Source organism: Amphibalanus amphitrite, unplaced genomic scaffold (genome assembly GCF_019059575.1).
Source record: "Amphibalanus amphitrite isolate SeventyFive unplaced genomic scaffold, NRLGWU_Aamphi_draft 000328F_arrow, whole genome shotgun sequence".
In the NCBI taxonomy this organism is placed as follows: domain Eukaryota; kingdom Metazoa; phylum Arthropoda; class Thecostraca; order Balanomorpha; family Balanidae; genus Amphibalanus; species Amphibalanus amphitrite.
Window position 1 is genome coordinate 181,954 of NW_024881823.1, and position 26,414 is coordinate 208,367.

A 26,414-nucleotide genomic window follows, 5' to 3' on the forward strand; every position below is an offset into this window, starting at 1 on the left:
TTTACTGGAATCAGATCTTAAGAACTAAATCGATTGTGAACGGATTTATAATAAATACAATACAGGTAATTAACAGTTTTTGTCTAGAAGCGAACCAGCTAGAAAGTGATATTTAGTAAACCTATATTTGGGAATGTTATAAACGTTATAGTCATAAGAAAGTAAAAATAGTGACAAGAGCTGATAATCATATATAGCCAATAAATATCATCTTTTTCCAAAAAATATGCTTGTTGTTTTGCTTGTTGTTTACCGATAGGTCTGCGGCTTCAGCTTGCTCATTTTTTGGCTTGCTGTTTTCTTTAGATTGTAGTCAAGGCCCTAAATACAGATGGGTTAACCCGTTTATTGTAATCAAGCTTGCATCGTATATCGTAAGGCGTAAATCGTAAGTGGATTCGTCGTAACTCGTAAGTAAGGTAAGTTACCGCTACATGGTGGCCACCCGGACCACATGGCTAGTGGCTACAACGTAGCCGGCAGTCGTAAGCCTTACAGTTTTGGTGTGGGATTTGGCGAGATAATTTGGGGATTATACTCTGTTCCCTGCCCCATATCAAGCTTGTGGTCGGAGTTCCTTCGGCATATTGCTCCTCTGTTCACAATTTTGCATCTTTGAATGTTGATTTGAAGTAAGAGCTGTATATACAGAAATCAAAATGGATGCTTTCAGCAAGGCACTTCGGCCACAAGCTGGGAATGGAGCAGAGTATAGCCGCGTTTACATTACATAGGGTCTGTTGCGACTTGCGAGTCTAGCCTGAGCTTGCATTTGCTGCATTGACTTCATGCAGCGCTATTCCTAGCGTTGAATGAAATAATATTGCAAATTCCAAAATGAAAAGTGTGGTCATATTGTCCACCTGTCCTGGTTCAGACATGTTAATTCCTATAATATAGACATCATTCTATAGAGAAACTCGTGTTTAGTAACAATACGGTGTCATGCAGTTAATCTGACCAATAATTTCCAGCTATAACAAATTTACTGTGATCTCGCCATGATTTCCAGCCACAGTTTGTTTTCAACATGTCAGCTGTCGTGAGAACCTGCAGTCAGCTGTTGCGAAACATCTACGCTAAAACATAGTACCCTTTTTTAGCCCAACACACTATGGGAAATGTGGGGAATCGGGGTTTTGGGTGGGGGAGGGGGGAATATTTTCATATGACAGTGATATTTGAAAAAAAATGTTTTTGCTTGTTTGCTACTGGTCTTATTTGGAAATTTGCTAAGAAGTCCTTACCATCAATTTTCAATAAGTACTGGCATGCTTAGGATTTAGGAAGAATAAATAGGTAGGTAATCCAGGATTGGTGTATATGAAATATGCCATGTCCCAACTCCCAAGAGCATCACAAATGTCTTTTCACAGTTAGTATAAAACAAAACATAATCTAACCTGACCTTATCTTACCTACAACCAACCAACCAACCAACAACGCAACCAGCCAACCTACAACCTACAATATCTGTTGTGGCATTGATATACCTACATGGCAAACATGATCTGTGGCATATAAATGCCCCTATCCAGGACATGTCAGATCATGGCTGGTGAATGGAGATTTTGTGGGGGCTGAGGCAATCCATACCGTTATGTGCCCTCGCCCCTTTTGAGTACAACACACCTGAACCTTCTCAGACCAGTTTGAGATCCTCTCTGACCAGCATGCGACCCAACACACCAATATTGCCTTCTCAGCCTGGGGAGCGACTCTCACACTACCAAAGGACCCCAACGACTAAGGTCTTCAGCTTAGAAAGGCTTGAATGGCCTTTCAGAAAAGCATGGGACCATTGTGATGTGATATTTTCAGCTTTTACTCGCCATAGATTTTGGGAGCGATCTTCTTCAGCCCTGGATCGGATGTTGTCACTCCTACTGGAGTACCTACCTGGGTAGGGGCTCGGGCTGGGTCAGCTCGAAGAGCTGCAATGCAATCCTGAGTCTATCGTAGCCCTCGTTCGCCAGTTGCGGAGTGATTTGAATCGACGACTGTCGCTGGCTTTTCGTTTCGGAGGTGAGCCGTACAATTTGTGATGAGGGAATACGTTCAATGTTCCTTCTCTCCAAGACGCCGGTTGCTTACCGGTGGAATAAACTGTTGTCCTCATATCGGCTCGATTACCTTCTATGCGGTAAGCCGTGCAAAAGATTTATGTTGTGTAGCGAGTGTAGGTTTTGCCTGTCTTTTTGACATTGCCTGCGCACTCTCCAGCTCCATCTTCATTCAGCGGATTAGTCAGGCCGGCGAGTGGCCGAGTTGACCTTCATTGTGACTGTCACCGGCTCAGTTGGGGAACGGCGAATGGAACTGATCCGCCGCCGTCCATCGGCCAGTCATGGATTAGGACTGGTTCTGCCGGCCTGTCCGGTCTGAAGTTAGTCAACCGTTCGCTCTAAATGGGATTCATCTACCAGTCTCACTGAGCTGAGTATAGTCTGCCAGTCTGTTTCGACTAAGGATAATCAATATGTCTGTCCTGGCCCGAGAATATGCTGCCATTCCGCCTGGGCTCAGAATAGCCTGCCGGTTTCTGGGCTCAAGCTAGCCTGCCGCTATGTCGGAAGTTCAGACTGGTCCGTATAGCCTGTCCTCTCTGTCCCTGGTCCGTCCGTCTGCCCTGTGTGTTACTGGTCCCCCGATATATCCTGTGTGCTGTGTGTCCGCCGTGCCGGCGAGCGGTCCGTTTTCCCCGATCCGGTGGCCTTGGCCAGCCCGGTAACCAGTGACAGTAGTGTTCGGTCGCCAGTAGCAGGAGTTGTGTTCACCCCGGCTCCACTCCGGCCGTTCTCCCGTACTGTGCTACTGTCTCCAGGTGGGTGCCGTTCTGGCTGCGGCTCTGACCATCTCCGAGAGCGGTAGTCGCTGAGCGGGACCCGCCCCGCCTCCACCCCGCCCCCGCCCCCGCCTCCGCCTCCGCCCCCCTGCGCCCGCCGTGGGTGGACGGTGTAGCCCGTGACCTTGGTCTCTGAGCCGTGCGGTGTCGGTGCGGCGACCAGGGTCCGTCAGAGGCACGCGCCGCGCTCGCCTGGCCCCAGTGGTGCAGCGGTGGTGTGTGCCTCGGTCAAGGGTCGTCATTCGGTGCTCTCGGTGCACTCCTCGCGGGTGAGGCTCGAGCGGGCCGCAGTGTGAGATCACGACGGCGCGAGGAAGGGCGTGGGAAGCTCGCCATAGCGGCGGTCGGCGGAGTGAAGACAAGGTTAGCTCACTTCAATACTACTGGGTACATTATTTTGGTAGCAATATTCTTTCCGCATTGGATAAGCTCTCCTTTTTATCTTTGCCTGTGTTTTGTATGCCTAATGTAAAGTGTATACCTATTACCTAATGTACCTAATGTAAGAACTTGCATTCATCGTTTTGGGGTTTCCTATCTGTCCTACGTCAATGGATTTTTAGTGTACGCCGTGCAGTCCTCAAACACATCCTTTTCGCTGTGTTTGCCATCTTGTTTTGCGTGTTTGGTAATACGGATTTCGTGTCAGGCAGCGACTGTTCTATCCTTGTATCAGACAGGCTGTGCCTTGTGGGCGTGTCCCGGGCTCCGGACGTCAGAGATGGTGTTGTATCCGCACCTTGATACCTTATCTTCCTAATGTAAGTGTTTCGTGCGCTCAGCCGCTCATCGAAGGCTAAATGCTATACACTTTAGCCGGAGGCCTGGTGTTCTGACAGCGTGTAGAGCGCTCTGGTCGGGTTCCTCGCGGCTGTATGAGTTCGGATGGTCTCGGCACCTTTCCTGTTCCCACACGGAAACGACGGGGGTGACTGAAATTCACCGCCGTTCCCACATGATGCCGGTGGCCGCCGGCCGGACTCGCCTCCTGCGGCCCGCGTGGACACTGGGCACGCATTTTCCTCTCGCCGGGGCGTTACTTAGCGTGTGTCACTTCAACCGGCAAAGTGCAGTCACAGAAGAGCTCGCCAGGACCTCTGTATATCAATGCGTGCTGTTATTAAATTCAGCGCTACGTTCGCTGCTGTGTGGTGCATGCGATTGTTGGTGGTGACTCCTACCTCCACCAATTGTGATGTATGTGAACGGACGGAATCAGTTTGCCAGCTCCCTTTTCAGCGCTCCTCGCTGCTGGCGTCCGCCCAATACCGATCGTTCAGTCCCGAGTGGCTATTATCGAGGTCCGGGTGGCCACTTTTGGGCCTCCGGCTGGCTGCTTTCAATGTGACCAGCTATCCACGGCGACCTATTTCCGACAGCTCGGGTTAATTCCGGGTCTGGGAACGGTGCCTCAGCTTGTAACTGAGGAAACATATCTCTGCAGTGCCCATGGACTGAAACCGGATATTAGCATGCCAGAGGTGTGACAATTAAATGTCGAACTTAACTTTATTTACCTGGAACGTTTTATATGATCTGATTCTGGTGATCCATATTTAGATGATTTCATTGGTAATGCTTCTCGCACTTTGTGATTATAACTGGTCCTGGTAAAATCATGTTGTAAATTTATGTTGCGACTTGCGAATGCGAAACACATAAGCCCGTTTTGTCATCCTCACGTTTATCCCCACAATGCTTGTTTCCCTCTGAACGGAAGCTGCCACCCATCTCTCTCCCTCCCCCTCCCCTGATAAAACCTCCCTCGCCATTTCGGCCGTCCAGCCGCCGTCGCCGGTCCCCGGCATCCCGGCGACTGCCGCCGGTGACGCCGTCGGAGCCGACACGATCGATGCGGCGTCGGCCATGCCCGGGCAGGCGCCGGCTCTGACCCAGCGTGTGTGCTGTCCTTTGGTGCAGTTCGGCGGGCGGCGCCGGCGGGACACCAGGCCGAGGCGTGGTCCCGGCGGACGGAGAGACTGCTGAGGACGGCTCACGGCCCGCCCCGGCGCGGGGATATCCGGACATCATGGCGCCTTTACTACAGAGGTGAGTTGAGTGGGATGTGCTGATGGCCTGTCGCCGGTGCTGAAGGACGGGTGAATTTAGTGGAGGCAGTGCTAGACGTACGATTAGGGATCTTTTGTGAATCCCCTTCAGTTGATAAATGTTATTGTGAGTTTAATCCCCTGGGTTTTGTTGAAGGTTGCACTACCTTCCATGGATTAGCTGATCCCTGCATAGTCTTACAATAGTTGATCCAGACAAATTTGCAGTTTAGTACTCTACCAAAACCACTCCAAGAATTGATGTTGCTACAATTCACAGCGCATAAAGAAAGACCATAGGAGCAATACCTCTTGCCACTGCTTTGTGTATTTCCGCTGCTGCCTTGCGCTCTACATAGATTCTGTCCTTTTTACCGGACCAGAGCCAGGCTTTCTCTGGCGAAGGAAGTGAATTATTTCGGATTATGGTCTCCCTTTCTTCAATATCGGCCCGATCGTCCTGACTTTTGCTTAATCGATTTAATCAGCATCAGTGGTGGTCGTAAGGGGATACCCTATCCATTCTTCGACAGGGGCATTAGTTGGGTCGTAAAAATTAAGACTAAGACGAATGAGAATTGGACAGCCACCTGCGTGACTAAAAAGGGTGTCCGATTCCATTGAGCTTTGTATGGGATTTAACTCTCGCCCTGGCAGGGGGGGGGGGGGGTCGATGCGACCCTCCCCCTAAGGTTTTTCGAAGATAGCGTAAAAACGGCGGCGCGCAGCGCCGCCAAATTTGGCACAGCCTATGGGGCAACCTTTTTACATATGACCTGAAAATTTCAGGTCCGAGTGACCTTGGGTCAGGTCACCAGGTCAGAAAAACCGGTACAAGGTCATGGTCAAATTTCAATTTTCTTTTTGCACCCGTCCAACTCACAGTTTTGGACTGATTTCCTTCAAACTTTCAGGATGTGCTAAATTCACCGAGTTGTATAACATATAGTTCGGGTTTTTTGAGGTCACTGAGCTGAGGTCAGTTAGAGGTCATTACGTCGTAATGTTAAGCCTATGGGAAAATACTAAATTCGGAAAATACTGGAGATATCCGCTTTGTTCTATCACTTTTGTGCTTTGAAACCACAGTACTTAACAGCAGGTCACTTGGTGCTTCTTTGTTTGGTGTACTTATCCATGGGTCAGGTCATATGAGGTCAACTGAGGTCAAATGACGTTTTTGCCAATAACTTGGCACATATTGACGCTAGAGCTTAAAAAATGGTATCATTGTGTTCCTGGTGATCAGCCGAATCGAATGATATGCGATATGATGCAATTTGGTTAACTTGAACTTAATTTATTAATTTAAGTTTACTTAAAATTTAAGAAAAACTTTAAGTACACTTAAGCAAGCTAAAAAGTACATCATTCGACGCGTCTTGACGTGCTTAGTTCACTGGTGCTTCTCTTTTTGCTCTATCTTAATTAGATCAAAAGTTATAAGCGAAAAACTTTTGCCCTGTTTTTAGCGAAATTTTTACATTTATACCCCCCAAAACCCCCCTAAATATTGACCTAGAGCAACCAAATTTGCACAGTAGCGAGAACTCCTGGGGGCCCACCTACCTACCAAATTTGGTGTTTCTAGGTGCCATAGGAGCCAATCGCGAGGGGGGGGGGGGTCGCATCGACCCCCCCCCCCCCTGCCAGGCCGTGTTATGAAAAATGCCCTGCCAGGGCGAGGGTTAAGTTTTAATGAATCCTGGATCCAGCTTGTTCAATGTACCTTCGTTGAGATCCTTTTGATCCTATATCCCGATAAAACGCTATAATGCGATGCATTTTGTGTTTGATGTAAAATATATAGATAATTGGTATTGTTAAGTTAGATAGTTCATATTTTGTCGTAGGGTCTATTACAGTGTAGTAAAGTAGTCTTGGTAGGATCCCTGGTTTATGTCCATCATTTTACCATGGGGTCTACGGATCTAGCTTGCCTTAGGTAGATAATTGGAGCAACGCACATTTTTGTCATCGATATTGACCATGCATTCTCGTTTCTTACCCAGATAATTTATAGTATACTCGTAGGTAGCTAAAGAATTTATCAGTACGCTTACGTGGTTGTCATTGAGGTCATTTTTTTCGCTTCACCATGTCCACTTTTCGGGACAATTTATCTTTTGAATTTAAGTGCAGAGGTGGCTTTAATAGCCACTGCGGAAGTTCATATTGCGGCACTTTCTCGCCGGGTGTCCAAAGTTTCCTCGTCCAGCCCAAGTTTCTGATGGGTTTTCAGCTGTATTCGGCGGACCTTTGGTCGACCCACAGGAGAGGGGCGAGCGACAGGCACTCCAGGGTTGGACATTGGGCATTATTGGACATTATTTCGCTTGGTCACAGGATCTTAGTCTCAGGCTCCTGGTCTCAGGCTCTTGGTCTCAGCCTAATAGGTAGAACTCTACTTAATGACATGCTGACAGTCCTGCCGGCCTGCTCCAGCCAGATCATCCCCTCTCTATCAAAGCCTCATCATGCAGTCTGCTCGCATATCTCCGCTTCTCTGTCGTTTTTTCTCGATCAGGAGAGTGCATTAGACGGTATTAGCTGGTCTTTCTGTGCCAGTCTGTGCGTAATGTTGCAGTGGGACTCTGTGAGCTATCAGCCGACTTGAGGTAATGGAGATGCCCAGGGACTTACCGCAGTGCCAGTCGCTGACGTCTGAGCTGCCACTTATCCTGGAGCTAAGGCGATTAGGTCTCGATGGGAGCTTTGCACGATAATTAAGGGGAGTGGTATTCCAGCTTGCTCATCTAGGAAGCCAAGTTCTTCGCTCTTGAGCTAAAAGAACTTGTTCGGTTTATTTTCTGAAGGTCTAAGACGTTTTTTGAATGCCGAAAATCAGTGAATGTTATAGTATTTTTTTTTCCTGCTCGCAAGGAGGGTAAACATTACATATCTGGGCCACCAATGATACCCATGGTCACATGGAGTGGGATCCCCGCCCTTGCTGAGCCAGTTCGTCTCCCATTCCGCTCAACCTCACGTCGCTCATCTCTCTGTCGCTGCTTCTGTAATTCATGCCAGAGAAGTTACCCTTAACCCTGCCAAACTAACGCATGCTTCCGGTCTACGAATCTACCGCTTCGAATTAGGTACACTTTGGCGAGCATTCCGCGCCCGGCCTGGTTTCTGGCAGGGCGAAACCACACGCCTAACCGCAGTCCCCGCTGACCCCTGGCGATCGATATTGTGTGTGACGTCACCGGTGCCAAGGATGACCGATGATGGGTGACGTCACTGGGTCCCCGGTAGTGTCACGTGACCGATGGCCGGCGCGGTGATGGTGGGTGATAAAGGAGCGACGGGAGAGGGTGGGACGTGTGGGTGCCGGGTGGAACGCCGGAGGGCGGTGGGAGTGATGATTGGGGATGGAATGCAGATCAGGGGCGATCGGGATGGATGCGTGATAGTGCTCCCATGTGGCTTTTTTGTGAGACTATGATAGTAGATGCAGACGAATAATCGTTTATTCGTTTCCGTTCAGATCTTGAACAAGCAATCCGACCGGCAGCTTTCTATTACGAGCAGACTGATAGAGAACGCTACTGTTTTCTTAGGGCTGCGTTGTAATTTGTGAAATTGCGCTTGCCTGTGCTCTCTTGATGCTTACATCGTTTCGTATTAGTTTCCTCCACCTCACTTTGATCCTGCTGCAGCGCTTTGTTGTCGCTCTCTCGGCCGAGTGCACACGCCTCTGGGGATTCTCCCCGTGATTGCTGACCCGTGTAGGGCGGCTTCTGTCCGGCTGATGCAGCTCTCCGCGGCGCAGCTGGCGGTGTGAGCCATCGCCTTTGTACGGCACACCGACACTGGCTGACCACATGTGGTTCTTTCCGCGCCACTTGGATCGACATTGGTCGGAGGATGCCGCGCTATTGCCATGGTGATGTGGCCGACATAGCTGAAAATCATCGCAGAGAGCCCCGGTACTTCCTTATTTGGAGTTATGGTCCTGTGGTGTCAGCTTGCGCCGTCGTCTTTACGGGGTAAAATAATGAGGACTTCTGGTCTGGCTAATGCTAATGACCCTGATTAGCGGTCTGACTCAGCATATCGATCGGTGTCAGGTTGCGCGGGGATGGCCTGCGGCTAGATAGCCCTGCTGTTTGCGCTGGATGGTCGAGCTGTTACCGCTGGATGGCCTGACTCCTATCGTTGAATATCCTAGCTGCTATCGCTAAGTGTCTTGGCTACTATCAGTGAAGAGCCTGGCTACTATCATTTGATAGTCTGACTCCTTCATTTTGATTGATTAGCTCCTATCGTTGGATACCGGTTGGCCTAGCTCTAGGCGTTGGATGGCCTGACATGGCTCCTACCGTTGGGTGCCCTAGCTTCTGACGCCGGACGAGCTACCGGACGTGTCTTCTGTCGTTCGTTAGCCACACGAGGTCGATGGGCGGCAAACATTCGATAGTGGTCCGGCCTGATTGGGGGAGCTGATGGGACCGGTTGTCACCGGTTGTCACCGGTTCGGGGACGGGTCACGGATACCCCTCGTGCCGTCGGCCGCGGTCGCGTGGTAGGCGCCCGCTCGCTAGCAGGCCAGCTAGGCGGACGGTGCCTCGGTCAGGCGTATTGACTGGAACGACCACGGGCGGTCCTAGCCGGCTTAGTGGTGCTGAAAACCGCACGCTATACGTGGGGCGGCACGATTGGACGGGACGATGAGGCGCGGCATGAGAGGACGGGGAGGCGGTATGTGTTCTGGAAAATATTGAACAATGCAAATATCACAGGGCAGTGTTGTGACCAATTACAGTGCCTGGCTCAGGGCTGGCTAGTGTTATTAGTCAAGACCTCACGTTTCCATTTCAGTGAAACCCAAACTGAGCCCCGGCAACAACTTATCATTACGGCATGCATCGCGGTCAACTAATCAGCATTATGGTCTATTCTGCACCACGCCATGCGTGCTGAAGCTGAAACTGCAGCTGCCGGAAACTGACACGTCGGCTGCCTGAGGAAGCCTCAGGGTCATGGGTGGCATCATAACTTAACGCGAAATATCCGGTCTGATGGCGCAATAGGTCGAGAAGTGCACTCGCCTGCGGCCAGGCCAGGCCGCATTGTGGCCTTGATGTGTGGACGTCTGCCGAGTATAGGGCCACTTAAGACCAAAGTCCGTGGCGTGTCAAAGTTTAAGTTCAGGGTAAGGTTCGATGTCTTGCGTCACTCGACATGTGTGGGGGCACTCGGTAAAGCGTATGAGTTTAATGGTCTAACTACTTTTAGCTTGGTGCACCGATGCGTAGTCATGTGTCTTCCTTTAATTTTATGTGGATAAGTGTCTCGTTATCTCATCTCAGAGAGTTGAGGGCCTCGTCTTGAGAGGCCTCTCGTGACTGTATTGAGCTTGTTGGAGGGGCAGTGGAAGAGGGCGTGCCTCCGCCTAACGATTGCCTGGTGAGGCTGACTTGCTTTGTGGTCCCTGGTTTCACGCCTTCGTGCCTGTGACGCAGCATAAAAACGGCACGTGACTTACGAGCCGGTGCGGCTCACAGCAGCGAGTGGGGAGGCGATGCCGGATACCTCAACCAGTTAGATCCGGCTGCAGTGGTTTGAACCAAGGTCCCTTTGAATGCATCATTTCGGGTTTCGTGCCTGCTGCTCCTTGGCTGGTAGTTTCAGGGGAGGGGCAGTGAGTGAGGCAGCATGTGTCAACCTTTCAGGGGAAATGTATCGGTATGTAGGAATAATTTTCGTAATAATTAGATTAACCCATCAATCTTACAACCACCCTTTTTTATTATTCATCCAAAATTTATGGGTTCCCAGGACAAACATGGGAAGCGAAAACCTGTGTATGAACTACAAAAGCCTGGCACATATTCCAAAGGTCACCACACCACGGCCTTTTAGTGTCAGTCGTAAAGCAGTGTATGTGCTGCCGTTTTGACGTTGCAGAGCCGGGAGTGCTGCTCTTACAATGGACTGAGATTTATCACCGGTGCCGACACACCACATCACCTGTGGCTGGTCGGCACAGGACACAGCACGGCAAGGTGTGGCACGACATAGGTACCGAGTATAACCATATGACATAACACGCCACGATACCTTCAACAAGACGAATTACATATAACACGGCAAGGCGCATCATAACATGTCACAGGATCGAGTCGTGGCAATGAAAGATAATGTCGACTGTGATCCTGTACCATGTTCTCAACGAGTTGTGGCTTATCTTATTCAGCGATCGTAGTTTGTGGCCGTACCGTAACCCATTTACAGTACCAGCTAGGTCTACGTGATATAGCGCACGGAACTCAGAACCAGCCTTGATAGGCTATTTGAGTATCCGATGATGCATGTGCTGGGGCTGTCTGTCGTCATGCTCTTCCTGTCTTCCTATAATGGTCCTGCCTGCCTTCCTGTAATGGTTCTTTGTTCCCGCCTTCCTATCAAATGGTCCCACCATGCCTCACTTCCTCCTTGCATCGATTCTCGGTCACAGCTGTTCGTGCCACTGTCGTCCCTTTTCCTCGTCAATTTGGCTATGTTTCAGCTGACTCGTCGCTCTCCTGCTCTCTTCACTATGCTACTCTCTCTCTCCCTGCGGAGTTGGTCAGCGTTCATCATCCAATCCCAGTCCCGGAGAGTCCCGCGGTTGCCGTGCCAGCTCCAGTGATTAGCGCAGCCAACCACGGGCCGTTCGATGCTCTGGTGACGGCACGTGAACCAATCAGGGTGAATTATTGATACAGCATTTCCCGCCGCGTCCAACAATGTCAGTGTGCTGTCGGCGCTGCGTTCTGGCAAGTTTGGCGCTAATGGGAAATGCGTGCCTCAGCCGTTGCGATATTTCTGCTATGTACAATGTACACTGTACGTACATAATTACATACATAATTAATTACTGGTACATGCATAATTACTGTGATGTTGAATCCATGGGTACCTTCGCCCTCGATACTGTGCGACGTTTATGCTAGACAGTATGCACTATGCAGGGCGACCTTTTCCTTTACCTTCGAGCTGCGCTTAGTTGTCAACAAACTATGACTTTTTGTTTTGCACTAACAGAAGAAAACTGGTTCTGTGTTAGGGTGTGCGAGCTTAAACTTCCCTGATAAATGGTGATTAAGAAGATAGTAAGATTACGGGTTTCGGGAACAAGCCTCGCTGCTAGTATATGGATTTTAATTTGTTCTTGATATTCTCTTTCACAGGCGCGGAGTAATTAGTTCTAGCTTGCATCACTCAAGTGTAAAATAATGACTTCTTACCTGGCAATCCACTGATTTCTGAGTTCTAACCGTGTTTCATCTCATTCTGTTCCAGATGTGCCCACTACGGGAAATGCGCGTTACGACTGTTGCTGTTCCTGCTGAACAACCTGTACTGCATTCCGTCGTACACTGTGTGGATGTTCCTGCTGCGGCCGCTGCTATGGGTGGCCCCAGAGCTCTACTGGAGGATAGAGGGCGTGCTGTTCCGCTGGCTGCTACACATGGTCGCCATGCTCAGCTACACGGCCGGCTATGATGGTAAGTGGCGGCAGGCCGCGGGGGTGGGGGGGGGGGGGGGCATTGCACGGCTTGGGACCCTTTGTGCCTCCTACATTGAACTGTAACGGTGGGCGATGGTGGGAAAATGGCTGCTGAAGTTGCCAGGGGGCCTCAAGTTTAACTTGCAACGAAAAAATACTATAATGAAACGCCATCTGCACTATTTACTTCTGCTTAGTGTGATCATTGCTTACTGATCAATTGTTCTCTAAAACAGTAAAAAGTTGAATGCAATATAATTCGTTCTGCTTCTGTCGTAGCTATTATAAGTCGGTGAGTTATTTGATCGCTTTACATCGCATTGTCGCTTTAAACGCTTTATGTTATTTTTCTGTTCCATTTAGCGACGTTGGCTCCGAGTTGTGTGTTGTCCCTCCATTAAAAGACCCCGTTTCTCTCTCCTTGTAGTGATTGAGATGGGAGACCGGATCGACCATCTGGAGCAGGAGAACTGTCTGTTTATCGTGAACCACCAGTCGACGGCCGACGTTCCGGTGCTAATGAACATGCTGACCGCGCACGGACGCGCCGCCGACAACGCCATGTGGATCATGGACGTCCAGTTCAAGTGGAGCAACTTTGGTGTCGTCTCGCAGATCCATAGGGATTTCTTCATTGAGTGTGTGAGTATGCGACGGGGTTACTCCTTTTGGGAGAGTGAAACTCTTTCGAGAAGTGTGTGTTGAACTCATTCTTAAGACGTTGTAAACAAATACTCTGATGGTTTAGGAAATATTCGGGCCCATGGGCTTCCTGAGGTCACAGACGGAGTTGCGAATTCCTCCGAATGGTTACCAACCGGGACTTCGCAACGTGCGAGTTGCTGACAGACATAGGAAGGTCGCGAAGCCATGTAAACTCGCGTGGCTGGCTATTCAGGTGTCTGCGGTCGTCATGCGTGTTACGTAACACGAATCGATTGCCGAATTCATTAGAATTGGAAATGAAACTGACGGATGATGCAAATGTTAAGTAGGCACGCGGTATAGCGGATGGCTTGACTGGCGTACCAGCTCAGATGTGGTTCAGCAGTTAATGAGTATGGCGGTTTCAGTTCCCTGATAGCTTGTTTTCATAGATAAGCCTACTGGTGCAGAGAGAGATCGATTGGGCTTAATAGCTTCTAAGATAACCGATACATAATCACACATGCGTGTTAACGAGCCGTTTTGATGGCTGAATATTGGGGCGAAAGCACGTACCGATTCCGCCGCTCCAAATGGCCCACAGTGTGCTCTTTGTCCTGCCACCCATTTTGATTTGCGTCCTCCATCAGTTCAATGGCCCACTGTCGGCCCTCGACCCTACCCCCGACCCCCGTGGGAACGCCGTGTGACTCTCGTCTTTCACCAACAGGGACGAGAAAAGCGGGATCGTTCCGTTGAGCTGCTGCGTAGCGCGCTCATCAAAGACTACGTGGGCCTGAACAGAAAGTGGATCCTGCTCTTCCCAGAGGGAGGCTTCCTCAAAAACAGGAAGCCTGTTAGTCAAAGGTGAGAGATCTTTTCATCACGACCCGCGACACTGAGAGAAAGATGGTTAATCACATTACTTAAACTCGCTGTAGCAGACTCCTCATGCGCGCGTTCTGGGTAGCGCCTGCCAAACCCCCTCCCGGGCGGTGTTGCAACGGCATGCTGCCAGCCGCTGCCAGCACACGTGGCAATTTTGGTTTCCATGGAGACATTAACAAGCCCATTGCTCCAACACTACCACAAGTGTGACGTCAGCTCGCGAAATGCGCTGGCAGCGGCTGGCAGCGTGCCTTTAAACAGGGCCCCGGCCTGTCGACGTTTTGTGTGCCTATCCGGCTGTGCTATCGCTATTTTGCTGTGCCTATCGCTAACCCCTCCCTCTCGCTGATCCTCAGGTTTGCCGAAAAGAACGGATTGCCTCATCTAGAGCGGGTCAGTCTGCCTAGGGTGGGCGCCGCCAGGGCGGTACTCGACCTACGAGGCTCGGGTACGACGCCAGAGCCGACGGTGGACAAACGGCCTAACGGGCACGGCCCGCCGGCGGCGGCGGCAGAGACCAGCGGAGGACAGGGTGAGTCGGGGGGACGGGTGCCATTTAGAGTACAGTCTCGGCTCACAGGGGTCTTGAGATAGACGTATTGTTTATGAAATTTTAGGTTTGATGTCTTATTTTTTTTATTAACTCGATTAGGGTGGCTTAATTTGATGTTACTGTGTGATGTTGACTGTGCTCAGCCCTGTTCGAGGTGTATCACGGGTTTGCTGTACCCACTGGCTGCCCCCATCGTCGCCCTCAGCTGACCTGTGACCCTCGTCACCCCATCACCGCCCGCTGAGGCTGACCTCACCACCGTTCTCCAGGTGACAGCGTCTCGGAGCGGCGCGTGAAGTGGGTGGTAGACCTGACGGTGGCCTACCCGGACCAGGCCGACCCGCTCGGTCTGATGGCTGTAATGGCCGGCTCTCGGCCGCCCTGTAAACTCTACTTCTACTACAGGGTGTACCGCAGCGACCAGGTAAAATGTCCTCTCCGCCTGTGTTTGTTCCAGGCTTACACTGTACACTTACACTGTACTCCTAAGTTATATAGAGAATTGAGAACAAAATTGTAGCTTAGCAGAATGATAAAATGTCTCCTGGGTGATTCTTTCACGCCCATATTTCCCCACTTTTGAGCACTAGCTTGGTAGTAAATAAAGAGGAACATGCCTGTCAAAGGTCTGGATAGTGGATAATGATGTTGAACATGTGAGGGGCGACATTTGTATGCCGAGTGGCTGTTGTTTTTCGTCCAACCTAACGACCCTTGGGACATGTCCAACCGCCTCATCTACGCTATCTCGCTCTTTCCATCCCTGTAACCAGCCCCACTGCTCTGTCTGCAGGTTCCCACGGACCCAGAGGATCTCACCACCTGGCTCTACCAGCTGTTCTTCGACAAAGAGGCCCAGCTGGACGAGTATTACCGCACCGGGAAGATGCCCACGCTACCTCCAGAGAAACACGGCGGCCGCTCGCCTGTACCTCCGCCCCGCCGAATTCGACACGATCCGGCGGCCTGGCTGTTGCGCCATCTGTTCTTCATCGCCTCGACGGTGGTGCAGTGGAGGATGATGGTGGCGGTAGCGGGGGCGGCGTGGTCGGCCGCGGCGGCTGTCGTACCACTCTGGTGATAGCTCGGAGAGACTCGTGAAGGGAGGGATGTGTTCCGGGGACGAACGGTGAGCGTTACTGACTGCTGGGGACCTTTTAGGGCTCGGTGATCAGTGGTGACCTCTCTGTGGTGATCTGGCTAGGCGTGTTGGTGACCAGTGGGGACATCTGGTGACTTGATGTGATAGGACTTGACTGGTGAGGCTCAGAGCCAGCATCATCCTACCGGTCTCTGTGTTAGTCAACGTGTCAATGCACCGATGAACCGAGAAGCACGTTAGTCAATTGGTGACCTGATAATTTGACTCGACCTTCTGACTGGTTGTGAAAGACTGGCCAAGGAGGTCGGAGGTGATAGACCGTCTCACCCGGGACTATCCGCGTGAGAAATGGCAACTGCCTCACTAGTCGGTCGGCTGTCTGTTAGACTATGTGATAGATGATGTGTATGTGTGCGTGTGTGTCATGCGTGGTACTCCACGGCGGGATCTTGTGGCATTATTTCCGATAGAGTCGTGTATTATGTATGTGACAGAGGTAGATTGAACCAATCTATAGGCGGATGTGGCATTCGACAGATGTGGAATATGTGAACGAATGGAGAGGAGGGAGGCCGGGGTCTGACGTACGTCAGTGGGTTTACTTTAGTCATCGATCGTAAAAGTGAAGTGGGCATTTTGGGTGCCGCTCTGCTCGGCTTGTGAGGCGCAATGTCAGTCAGACTTGTGGGCAGCATTGTGCGCTTGTTTACTGCATCCATTATGTTGCGTTCGTATGACGCTATTATTAGGTCTCCAATATCCGTGCATTAGGGAGCCGGGTGATGCACGTTGCTCCCGTCTCTCGGGGGCACCTCTGTTAAACTATTGTTATGTTATTTGCCCGACTCGGGGCAGTCACGACGCTGTTTTAGCTCTTCATTCCTGTTTGGTTGCTGTAATGGTGTCGCTCGATAATCATGAGGTCGTGAACGCATGGCGGTAACGTTCAGCCGTGTGTACTCTGTTTCCGAGACGACCGGCAAGGACTCGGTCGGTGCAGGGTCGCCCTGGCCTAGCCGTGGTCTCTGTGGACTTCGCTCGTCCGACCCGCCGCATATACCGACTCACGGGAGACGCGAAACTGCGCGCTGGGTAGTCATGTATGCTGTCGAAGCCGTCTCAGCAGACGCCTGCCTCTTACTGCCGATGTTAGGAGGAGGAGGAAAGCTGTGAGCGCCCCCTGTCCGCGGTCGGCGCTCGGTCTCTCGCCTGCCCCACTGATCTAGTCCGAACGGCATTGTCCGCCGGCTGAGCCGCCCGCAGTGCGAACAGCAGCCGTTTTGTTATCAGCTGCGGTGGAAATGTAAACTGACATGTAGTCTCGGTATTTGAACGGGCCTGGGAAATGGGATATAAGGACGTGTGAGGTGGCACGAGTCACACAAGGACATGAGACGTGTTTGATTAGGATTTGATAGTTCAACCAGTAGAATATCAGATTACGTTTATTGGATACTGAACCCGGTTCAGGAGCTAATGCTAGCAAAAGTTCGAAAAAGTTGCAGTTATTGAGTCTGAAGCAAAGGCAACACCTGAAAGTTTTTACTTCCTTACGAAAACGAGTTATATAATATGCCCCCTAAGCTACCCTTTGACTCTGAGAAGCAGGCTCTTCTCTCTCAGCCGTTGGTGGGCCTTTGAGTCATCCAGCCCCGCTACCTATCTACACCGCGTTTCTCCCTGTTCGCAGCAGAGCGCGCCTACAGCCGGTATCACAGTGAGAAGGCACAGGTGTTGGGGCACCTGCGGCATGCCCCGCCGGGGAGGGGGCGGGGGGGGGGGCACCAGACGGGGCCGTCACGCAGCATCGATCGGCGCGGGCCGGTCGTCACAGCGTTACACAGTCGAGTTCGGAGTTCGGACCGAGCGGCGGCGAACTACGTGACGCGGGCAGTTGGAGGAACGAGCAGCGAGTGGTATGCTTCAAGAGTTAAGTGTGTGAAATCGAGGAGCGGAATCGACAAGATTGGGCTTTCGCCGTCCTCGCTAAGGTCAGAGCGGACACAAGCGACAGTTCGGCGTGCCTCGATCCGGTAGAGGCGGTGTGACCAGCGGGCCGACCGGCGGACGAAGGACGTCGCCATGGCGGCCACCCGGCACTACACCATCATCTCCCAGGGGGAGGACGTGGAGGACCTGCTGCCGCCGGCCGGCGCGCTGCCCGCCGTGGCCACGGCCTCGCTGCGCCGCCGGGCGCTGCTGATGGCGCTGGGCGCTGGTATGGCGCTGACCACCGTGGTGCTGGTCGTCACACTGCCGCTGGTGCTGGTCGGGCCGGCGGCCAGCGGGTCCAGACTCGAGCCGGCAGCGGAGGCGCAGCAGGTGGTGACGCTGCCGACCACCACCACGACCACAACTACAACTACAGAGCCGCCGACAACTACCACCACTACCACCACCACCACTACTACCACTGAGCCAACAACCACCACAACCGAACCAACAACCACCACCACCACTACCACAGAGGCTCCAATCACCACTTCTACAACAACCACGACCACTACCACCGCAGCGCCGACCACGGCTGTTCAGCCGGCCGACGAGGTCCCTCCGGCGAGTTCCTCCGGCTCGGAGGAATGGACGTCCTCCGGGGAACAGGGAGGAGGTGCTCCTCCAGCTGCTTCGGACCAGTACGATCCTCATCGCACCTGGACGGTAAGTTCTTGAAAAGGGCTGGAGTGGGTAGGGACTCATAAACCTTCAGGGCTGAGGGCAATATGCTAATGGCAGCTCCAATTCCACGGAGTGTTCAACAGAACTGATAATTTATTATGCATATGCAGTGGCTGATGAAATATCGAGGGAAACAGTGTGGAGTCTTCCATCGCACACGATGCAGCCCAAGTGACAGCGACTGGGAAGTGAGACATATTACTTGATGGAATTAGCAAAGTTCACACTAACAGCTATTTTGACACGTTGACGTCGAAAATGTTTCAAGTAGCCATGACACACTCGTTAACATCGAAGATGTAAGTTGGCCATGACACGGACGGACATAGCCATACGCCGGATACAGCCGTGAGCTATGTGAGTGGTTGTCAAATGTAAAAGTTGTTTATAACGCCAAGCAGCCCACATGGTGACACACCAAATAACTGACCCCATGCCCCCTGTAACCGGCAGTCTGCAATGACCACCGATCCAGCGTTCGTACCGGCGTCTATAGCCGTGATCGTGATGTTGGCCTTGGTGGCCTTGGCAGCAATCACAGCCGCCAAACGACGATCTGACAGGAACCAGCGACGGAAAAACATCGGTGTAAGTCAATAGAGACTGGATGGGGCACGGGCACCCTTGCCCCATTCAGCCTCTACAAATGGCTAGACTTAGGGCTAGGCACGGAGTTAGGGCTAGGGGAAAAGTTGAATAAGTGTGCCATCTGGCGCTCCAAACTTAGCAGATCTAACATCAGCTAATTCCATGAGTTGGGTAGTTATATCATATCGGCTTGTGCTAGCCGTTAAATATCTGGATGACATATCATCTACTTGACTGTTTCCAAAAGCCAGACGTGACTCATCTGGCTTGACATTTTCCGACACGAATGAAATGACGTTTCAGTCACCCGTTCTGTCATCTGTGGCGGTTCAAAGGAATCACGTTTTTGAGGTGTCAATGACCGACGTTTATACAGGACAGACGCGCACGTCAGTGACGACCTCTCCCACCCTGTTTTGCAGCGAATGGCCGAAGACCTCCAATCGGGTGATAAGGTGACTCTGATGAGCTCAGATGAAGACTGAAACCCATCGGGAAATGAAATGAAATCGGAAAGCGAAGGAAGACAGCCGAGACATCACCCAGAACAAGCTGAGAAAACTCTGAACAACAGACATCAGGAAAACCCGATCAACGTCATCAACACGACACAGTGCGAGTGCGACATGTTGACATTTCACACAGTTCTTTGATGGAGCGAATAGATGTCAACCACATTAATGTTCAAGCGCCTGCCTCGGTCACTCAGGCAGCGGGGACCGATCTATGTAGTGCGTCGTATGCCGAGCCCGGGCCTTTCGTGAGCGCCGCCTGTGGAGAGACATACCCCAAACAGGTGTCTGCCGGAGGTCGAACGACTGTGAACACTTGTGTGGTGTGTGCCGAAGCCGAGTGGATGCAGATAAACTCTGCAGCTGAACGGAAACGGCAGCGATGCGTCGTAGTGTTCGCAGCGGTGGTGCCATCTTCCGACCCAAGGTTGGTGCTAAGGTTTGTGCTGATAGGATATGGACTGAGCTCAATGTTGGCCCATGTCGGTGGCGTCAAGACGGGCCGAGGGTAAGGGAACATTCTGAGTGCCGAAACCAGTCGCCAACGGTGGGCAGTTATTGTTGGACGATGAAAGAGAAGAGGGTCGCGTCGCGAGACGTGTCATGTCGCACAGTGGGCATTGGGAGATCGGGGAGTAACTTGTATCGAAGAACAATCAGTTGTGTGTGCTATGCCTCGTGCCGAGGAAATGTGGGTGATTCCCCTGACCATGTATATAACAGACTTTAATGTAGCATAGTTGGACTTGATTTGTCATTGCTTTGTGAGTGACAGCTCCCTATACGATTTGCTAGTGAGAATTGAAGTTAACGACATCTGCTGAGTTACGCTAATAAGAAATGACTGTTTCATCAATAAACCACGCTAAATAATGTGTGTATTTTGGGCAATTAAATTCACATTTAGCCGCATCTTATCTATAAGCAGCCAGCGAGACACAAATACGACGAAATCATTAATTATATCATGATTTGTTGGCGGTTTCTATCTCCCAATTGCCTGGGACAAAACACTGACCAACACAAACCACAGACTTTGATAGATCTCTCCAAATCTATCCAACTGAGTTTCACCAGTAGCATACCTACAGGAATGTCTCATCAGCTCCCCGCATATCCGCTATGCAGCAGGGGAGGAGTTCATCCAGACACATCACACCTACACTCATTCCGGGACAATATATCATCTCCACGAATCACAATACACGCTATATACAACACTCTCGCATCAGAACAAAACAGCGATTAGGGGACACTGGCTATCGTCGTTGTTTTCGTGAAACGCTATGAACAATGACTGAATATTGCAATTTCATTTGCAATATGTTCAATTCATATAACTTCCAAATTAATTTACGCAGCTAAAAACACAATACGAGTGTGTTGAAAGTTGGAACTTCCCGTTGAGCCTTGCATCAAAGATGGCCTCTAGAAAGTGTACCCAAAAGAGGAAGAAGAGGGAACCCAACGAACCGCACGGACCAGCCAGTGTCGGAGAGCACGCTCTAGAAGATGACGTCCTCGTCCACCACCTCGTCCAGCATGTTCTTGGTGTCGGGTTCGTCGGTGACGCCGGCGGCGGCGCGCTCCGCCGCTGCCAGCTCTTCCAGCGCCTCCTTCTTCTTACGGGCGATACGCTTCTTGTCCTGGGAACGACACATAGGGGAGGTTAGGAAGAGGTATTGGATAAGCTCTTAGCAGTATTCCAGATAAGATGCAAGCAAAAACTATATGGCACGTAGTGCGTAGTCACGTCAATTACACAACAAACGCTACGAAGTTAGAGCTAACAGACAGCTTCATTGCTAGGTGGCAGCACCAGACAGGGTCCATCCATTCCACATTTAGCCTAGTGGTTGCTGTGGTCCCAATACCAGAGCCAGTCGCCGATTTCCGTACCTGGATTTTCTTCAGCCGGTAGAACTCCTCTCGCTCCAGTTCGTCCAACTCCGAGATGATGTAGGCCAACGTACGCTCAATGCGAGGAATGATCACTGAAATGAATAGAGAGATGCTGTCAATTTCACAGCCAAACATCAACGGAGAAACACTATCGCTCACAGTTACGTCCAAGTGTGAGTTTCTAGGAAAGCTGAACGCCGGCCCGATTCATCTAAAAATAGATCATTCGGACGAGCACCCCAATAGCACAGTCTCGCTTTACGACCCGGAGTAGCCTTTTGACCTGCCGGCTGCTTGATTCGAAAACGCGGGACCAAGCGCGGGATGACATTCTCGAGAACTCGGCAAGGCTCCAATAATGCCATTAGAGTCGAATAAAGGAAACGTGCGGCCCACTGAGCAAGGTTGTCTCACTTGATGGGTGTCGAAAACGCTGAACCACCGCTATGCGTGATTATCATGCTCGTACTAATGCAACGTCGGAGCTAACGACGAAAAAAAAATCGGGCCTCACGTCGATAATCTTAAGTGCAAGTTTTTTCCAATGTACGCTGAGGGCAAGCCGGTGTGATGTATCTGACTTCCATCCCTCGCTCTCACCCCGTAGTGAGACGACAAGACTCACCGTGCTCGATAGCGTTGACACGCCGGTTGGTGATCTTGATGACCTCGTCCAGTGTGACGAACGAGGTCTGCAGCGACGCCAGGTCCACCAGCAGCTCAATGGCCTTCTGGTAGTTTTTCTTCATGTTGGCCACGGCGTGTCCGCCTCGCGCCAGACCGGCCAGCTCGTACTGGTCGGTGGCCTCCTGGTAGCTCTCGAACACGGGCAGAGTCACACCTGTCGGCGGGGACGGGGTGAGGTAGGTGTAGTGGTTAGAGCTCAGCCTTCGGCGCTGAAAGGTGTCGGTGTCGATTATCGTACGACCAGTATAACGCCTTATGGGGCGATTAACGGAGCGAGCGAGAGGGTGGGCCTTGCACGTGCGAAATTGCGAGGGGGTACCTCCAACTGACTTGTGCATGGCACCCTACTAACCGGTCTCTAGCGATGTGCCAAATTTGGGCACAATGGGCCCAGCCGTTCTCGAGATCTGGAAGCGGCACCCTGCACGTGCGCACGTGCAAAATGGGTCCCAACTGACTTGTGCACGGCACCCTACTAACCGGTCCCTAACTGTGTACCAAATTTGAGGGTAATTGGTCGAGCCGTTCTCGAGATCTGGAAACGACCCCTACACGTGCGCACGTGCAGCAGCGCCCCAACTCTGGCACATGGATATGCAGTGCCTAGTGGGTGCCTACCTACATGCCAACTTTCAGCGCAATCGGCCAAGTAGTTACAGAGATATTGCAACAATTACAAAACGGACACCTCTTCGTTTTGCACGTGGCACGTGCATAAGGGGTCACCCACATGCATCAGGAATAGTCCAATACTTGGTAGAAGGAATGAAGCTACCCTACAAAAATTACCGCGTGTAAATCGGTCAAGTGGTTGCTGAGATATAAGCCTCGCAAAAGCGTGACCACGGCCGGCCGCTCATACTCAGAAATTTCCGTTAATCTAAGGAAAGACTACGCTCGCTTCGCTCGCTCCGTAACCAGTATAACGCCTTTTGGGGCGACTAACGGAGCGAGCGAGAGGGTGAGCCTTGCACGTGCGAAATTGCGAGGGGGTACCTCCAACCGAGTTGTGCACGGCACCCTACTAACCGGTCTCTAGCGATGTGCCAAATTTGAGCACAATCGGCCCAGCCGTTCTCGAGATCTGGAAGCGGCACCCTGCACGTGCGCACGTGCAAAATGGGTCCCAACTGACTTTTGCACGGCACCCTACTAACCGGTCCCTAACCATGTACCAAATTTGAGCGCCATCGGTCCAGCCGTTCTCGAGATCTGGAATCGACCCCTGCACGTGCGCACGTGCAGCAGCACCTCAACTCTGGCACATGGATATGCATTGCATAGTGGGTGCCTACCTACATGCCAACTTTCAGCGCAATCGGCCAAGTAGTTACCGAGATATTGCAACAATTACAAAAGTGACACCTCTTCGTTTTGCACGTGGCACGTGCATAAGGGGTCACCCACATGCATCGGGAATAGTCCAATACTTGGTAGAAGGAATGGAGCTACCCTACAAAAATTACCACATGTAAATCGGTCAAGTGGTTGCTGAGATATAAGCCTCGCAAAAGCGTGACCACGGCCGGCCGGCCGGCCGGCCGCTCATACTTAGAAATTTCCGTTAATCTAAGGAAAGACTACGCTCGCTTCGCTCGCTCCGTAATAAATGTTAGAACAGGCGAAAGTCCAAGATACAGTAAGCCCGTCAAAAAAAAGTCATTTAGAGCAATCGTCGAATCCATTCATGAACCTGGTACACTCGGGGACAGATTGATGTTCCACCACTCCCTACCCATCGGGCTCCCATGGCTCAGCACTGGCTGCTGCCACTTGCCAGTGTTGCCTGCCCTCAGCACTGCTCAGTACTGCCACTGGCAGCAGCCAGTGCTGAGCCATGGGAGCCCGATGGGTAGGGAGTGGTGGAACATCAATCTACCCCCGAGTGTACCAGCTTTGTACCAAACTCTGATAACCCAACTCACGAAAGATAACTTTCAGTGACTTAATTTATGGAGCACCAGCGCACCAAAAAGACACATCGAACACCTCAGCCTCACATCTGAGAAAAAAAAAACGATACCACATCTGAGACAACTCTACCACATCTGATACGACCTCTCGACGACAGCCCGGCACCCCATCTGACCTGCGACATTGTCCTTCTTGGTGCGGACCTTGATCTGCGCCTTGTTCACGTTCTGCAGCACCACCTGCGGCAGCGACGTCTCGCCTCCGATGGCGAACTTGACCTCGGCCAGTGAGAAGGCTGCCACCTTCATCACCTCGCCCATCAGCGTCTTCGTCTGTGGTGGAACGGTATGGAGGTTACTGCCTGATAGGTGGCAATGAGTTGGGGTGTCAGTGCCCGGACTACAATGGCATCGGCGGAATAGGCGAAATGCGAGAAATATACTTAAAACTGCACTGCCTCTGAGAAGGAGAAGCCTTATTGTATCATGGATGAGTCATATGACTTATCAGCACCTGATGGCAAGATAACAAACATCCTACACCTCAGGAAAAACGTACCTCCACAATCTTTCCTAGGATGGTACGGAACCGCAGCTGGAGAGCATCAGCCTTCTTCTTCAGCAAACTGTGTCCCTTCTGAGCGCCCTTCAGACGAAGCTTCATCATTGTTTGAGCTCTGGAATGGAAATAAGACAATTCAGAAATACTGCAATTGAAGACAAGTTCTGCCTCACCTCACATATGTCCTTGTGGGATATGAGATGATTGCTGAATGTGTATGCCTGGACTTTGCACGCTGTCTGGTAAATGCCCAAGATGCATCATGCTTTTTGTTACAGGCATGGTGTGCCTTGTTGCTGAATTAAGCCTAAGTTATGAAGTTTGCATGCACATGATCTGAATCACAAGTTGAGCCATAAAGCTTGACTTCACCACAGGACACATATTTACACAACAAGGTTATAAACAATAATGACAGACATTTACACTGTAGTGCATATGGCAAGCAAAAGCCTCTACTCTGGTCTGGCGACTGGCACACTTCTCATACAATATTCTTAACCTTTAAACAATTGTCTCACCAACAGTTTCTTGTTCCTCCAATGAGTGTCATAGCTATCAGCTAATGATATCACAGAAGTGAAGGGCTGCCATCTCCAATCATATTTTCACTCTCTCCAGATGTTCTCCTTTATACTGAACTGAACAACAATGAGATTTGTCTTTTGTCAAATGAACCTTGAGCTGCCACTTTTCAAGCATTTAATGTCCCAACAGGCCTGGTCACTCCATGCTCTTTTACCATCAGAACAAAAGATGAAAACAACCTACTGGCTAAAGGCTTACATTTGACAGACAGGTTGGAGACATGAATGTCCTTTGTTTAAATTGTGATTGAATGAAGCTTATTAGTATCACAACATGCAATAATACACATATCTAACTTATCCAGCCAGGTAGCTGCAACATCTACCCACAATAACTGCAACTGGAAAAATTGATGCTAAAACAACAAAACCTCTCGGACAGTACACCCAGCTGCGCCATTCTACATGACCATTTATTGCCTTGTCCACATGGCCTTGACAGTGTAGTAGTCATAATCACAATAACAATATCAATTTCCATGACTAGTTAAGCAACAAAGTCACCAACACAAACAGAATTCAACAATGATAGACTGAGGTGAGCATTAGCAATTGCTTCATTTTATTATGTAAGTCTGAGAACATATTACAAAAATGATCATCAAGCATTAAAACATGGAAAAATATAAAGCGTACATAATATTGTGAGGCTGAAAATATGAAAAAATGGCCACTTACCCTCTGGATGGGAAAATGGCAAGACGATCCTTTCCAGACATGTTTGCTAGTAATTTGCTCTTGAACTTGATGAATGCTAATTAGAAACCTGAAGAGAAGACGCTGGCGTCCCTATTTCTGGAATTCTCAGAGTTATCTCAGGTTTGGCCTGATCTGCAGTAATAAAACAGTAAATAACCACAGGCACCCAGACAACCAAATTCCTTCGAGACAGGGGCAATAGAGACTTGTGTGTTGAATAATTTTGAGCGCCAGACATGTCTAAAGAGCGCCACAAAAGCAGAAATTTACTAACGTCAGATGACTATTGTTGTTCCTTTTCGTACACAATTTATGTAAGGCTTTTAGCATGCTTTTAGCAGTTGCAATGCCAAACTGATTTTTTTTTCTTTTTGGATAACTTAATATAATCAAATGTGCTATATTATTTTCTTATCTACAATCGTCCCTTTTTAGTTTTTTTTGTATACGAATAAAACAAGACTCAATGAATGCAGATCACGTGACTGCGCAGTGCGCTGTTTGATCTTGACCGTCAGTACGTTCCGTGATACGTTCTTGTCCTGGCATAGGTGACGTCACTTGTGTTAGCAAATAAAGCAATTATTAGGATAACTAAAGCTGGCTGATTCATGCTTGAATAACTACATGGTGTCCCTCACGTATCGAGGTAGGGAGTTCTGAAACGGAAACCCGAAACCGATCTTGGGCCGCCCTTCGGAGGCCGATG

The 26,414-nt window shown here is 50.5% G+C and overlaps 3 protein-coding genes across 7 annotated transcripts in view; 2 read left to right on the forward strand and 1 right to left on the reverse strand.

Annotated features, from left to right (window-relative positions):
• Positions 1-16,897, forward strand: part of LOC122388601 (acyl-CoA:lysophosphatidylglycerol acyltransferase 1-like) — an 80,191-nt gene extending 63,294 nt beyond the window's left edge. Inside the window, exons 1-8 of one of the 5 annotated variants that reach the window (XM_043379794.1) lie at positions 148-419; positions 4,766-4,894; positions 12,184-12,389; positions 12,819-13,033; positions 13,767-13,903; positions 14,281-14,456; positions 14,747-14,901; positions 15,271-16,897. In XM_043379794.1, coding sequence (XP_043235729.1) covers positions 4,875-4,894; positions 12,184-12,389; positions 12,819-13,033; positions 13,767-13,903; positions 14,281-14,456; positions 14,747-14,901; positions 15,271-15,558 — 1,197 coding nt within the window. In that variant the 5' untranslated portion in view covers positions 148-419; positions 4,766-4,874 and the 3' untranslated portion in view covers positions 15,559-16,897. Of the gene's footprint in view, positions 1-147; positions 420-716; positions 736-2,984; positions 3,209-4,765; positions 4,895-12,183; positions 12,390-12,818; positions 13,034-13,766; positions 13,904-14,280; positions 14,457-14,746; positions 14,902-15,270 lie in introns of those variants that run through there. The other 4 variants (XM_043379793.1, XM_043379795.1, XM_043379792.1 and 1 more) reach the window with 4 other exon arrangements.
• Positions 16,898-17,369: 472 nt separating this feature from the next.
• On the forward strand, positions 17,370-20,229 carry LOC122388605 (cell wall protein DAN4-like). Its single transcript, XM_043379807.1, has 3 exons — positions 17,370-18,237; positions 18,709-18,843; positions 19,266-20,229. The coding sequence occupies exons 1-3, from the start codon at positions 17,662-17,664 to the stop codon at positions 19,326-19,328; spliced, it is 774 nt and encodes a 257-aa protein (XP_043235742.1). The 5' UTR covers positions 17,370-17,661; the 3' UTR covers positions 19,329-20,229.
• On the reverse strand, positions 20,217-25,941 carry LOC122388607 (V-type proton ATPase subunit D-like). Its single transcript, XM_043379808.1, has 6 exons — positions 25,685-25,941; positions 24,417-24,534; positions 24,034-24,190; positions 21,883-22,098; positions 21,255-21,349; positions 20,217-21,001 (listed from the first exon to the last, which is right to left on the reverse strand). Exons 1-6 carry the CDS (start codon positions 25,723-25,725, stop codon positions 20,861-20,863), a joined length of 768 nt encoding a protein of 255 aa, XP_043235743.1. The 5' UTR covers positions 25,726-25,941; the 3' UTR covers positions 20,217-20,860.
• Between the last annotated feature and the right edge of the window lie 473 nt (positions 25,942-26,414).

Coding starts and splice junctions, on each gene's coding strand:
- LOC122388605 (XM_043379807.1), top strand. CDS start 17,662: ATGGCGGCCACCCGGCACTACACCATCATCTCCCAGGGGGAGGACGTG. Junction 18,238..18,708: donor ATCCTCATCGCACCTGGACG/GTAAGTTCTTGA, acceptor TGTAACCGGCAG/TCTGCAATGACCACCGATCC. Junction 18,844..19,265: donor AGCGACGGAAAAACATCGGT/GTAAGTCAATAG, acceptor CCTGTTTTGCAG/CGAATGGCCGAAGACCTCCA.
- LOC122388607 (XM_043379808.1), bottom strand. CDS start 25,725: ATGTCTGGAAAGGATCGTCTTGCCATTTTCCCATCCAGAGG. Junction 22,099..24,033: donor CAAGAAGGACAATGTCGCAG/GTCAGATGGGGT, acceptor CCCCGCCGACAG/GTGTGACTCTGCCCGTGTTC. Junction 21,002..21,254: donor ACCGGCTGAAGAAAATCCAG/GTACGGAAATCG, acceptor TGTCGTTCCCAG/GACAAGAAGCGTATCGCCCG.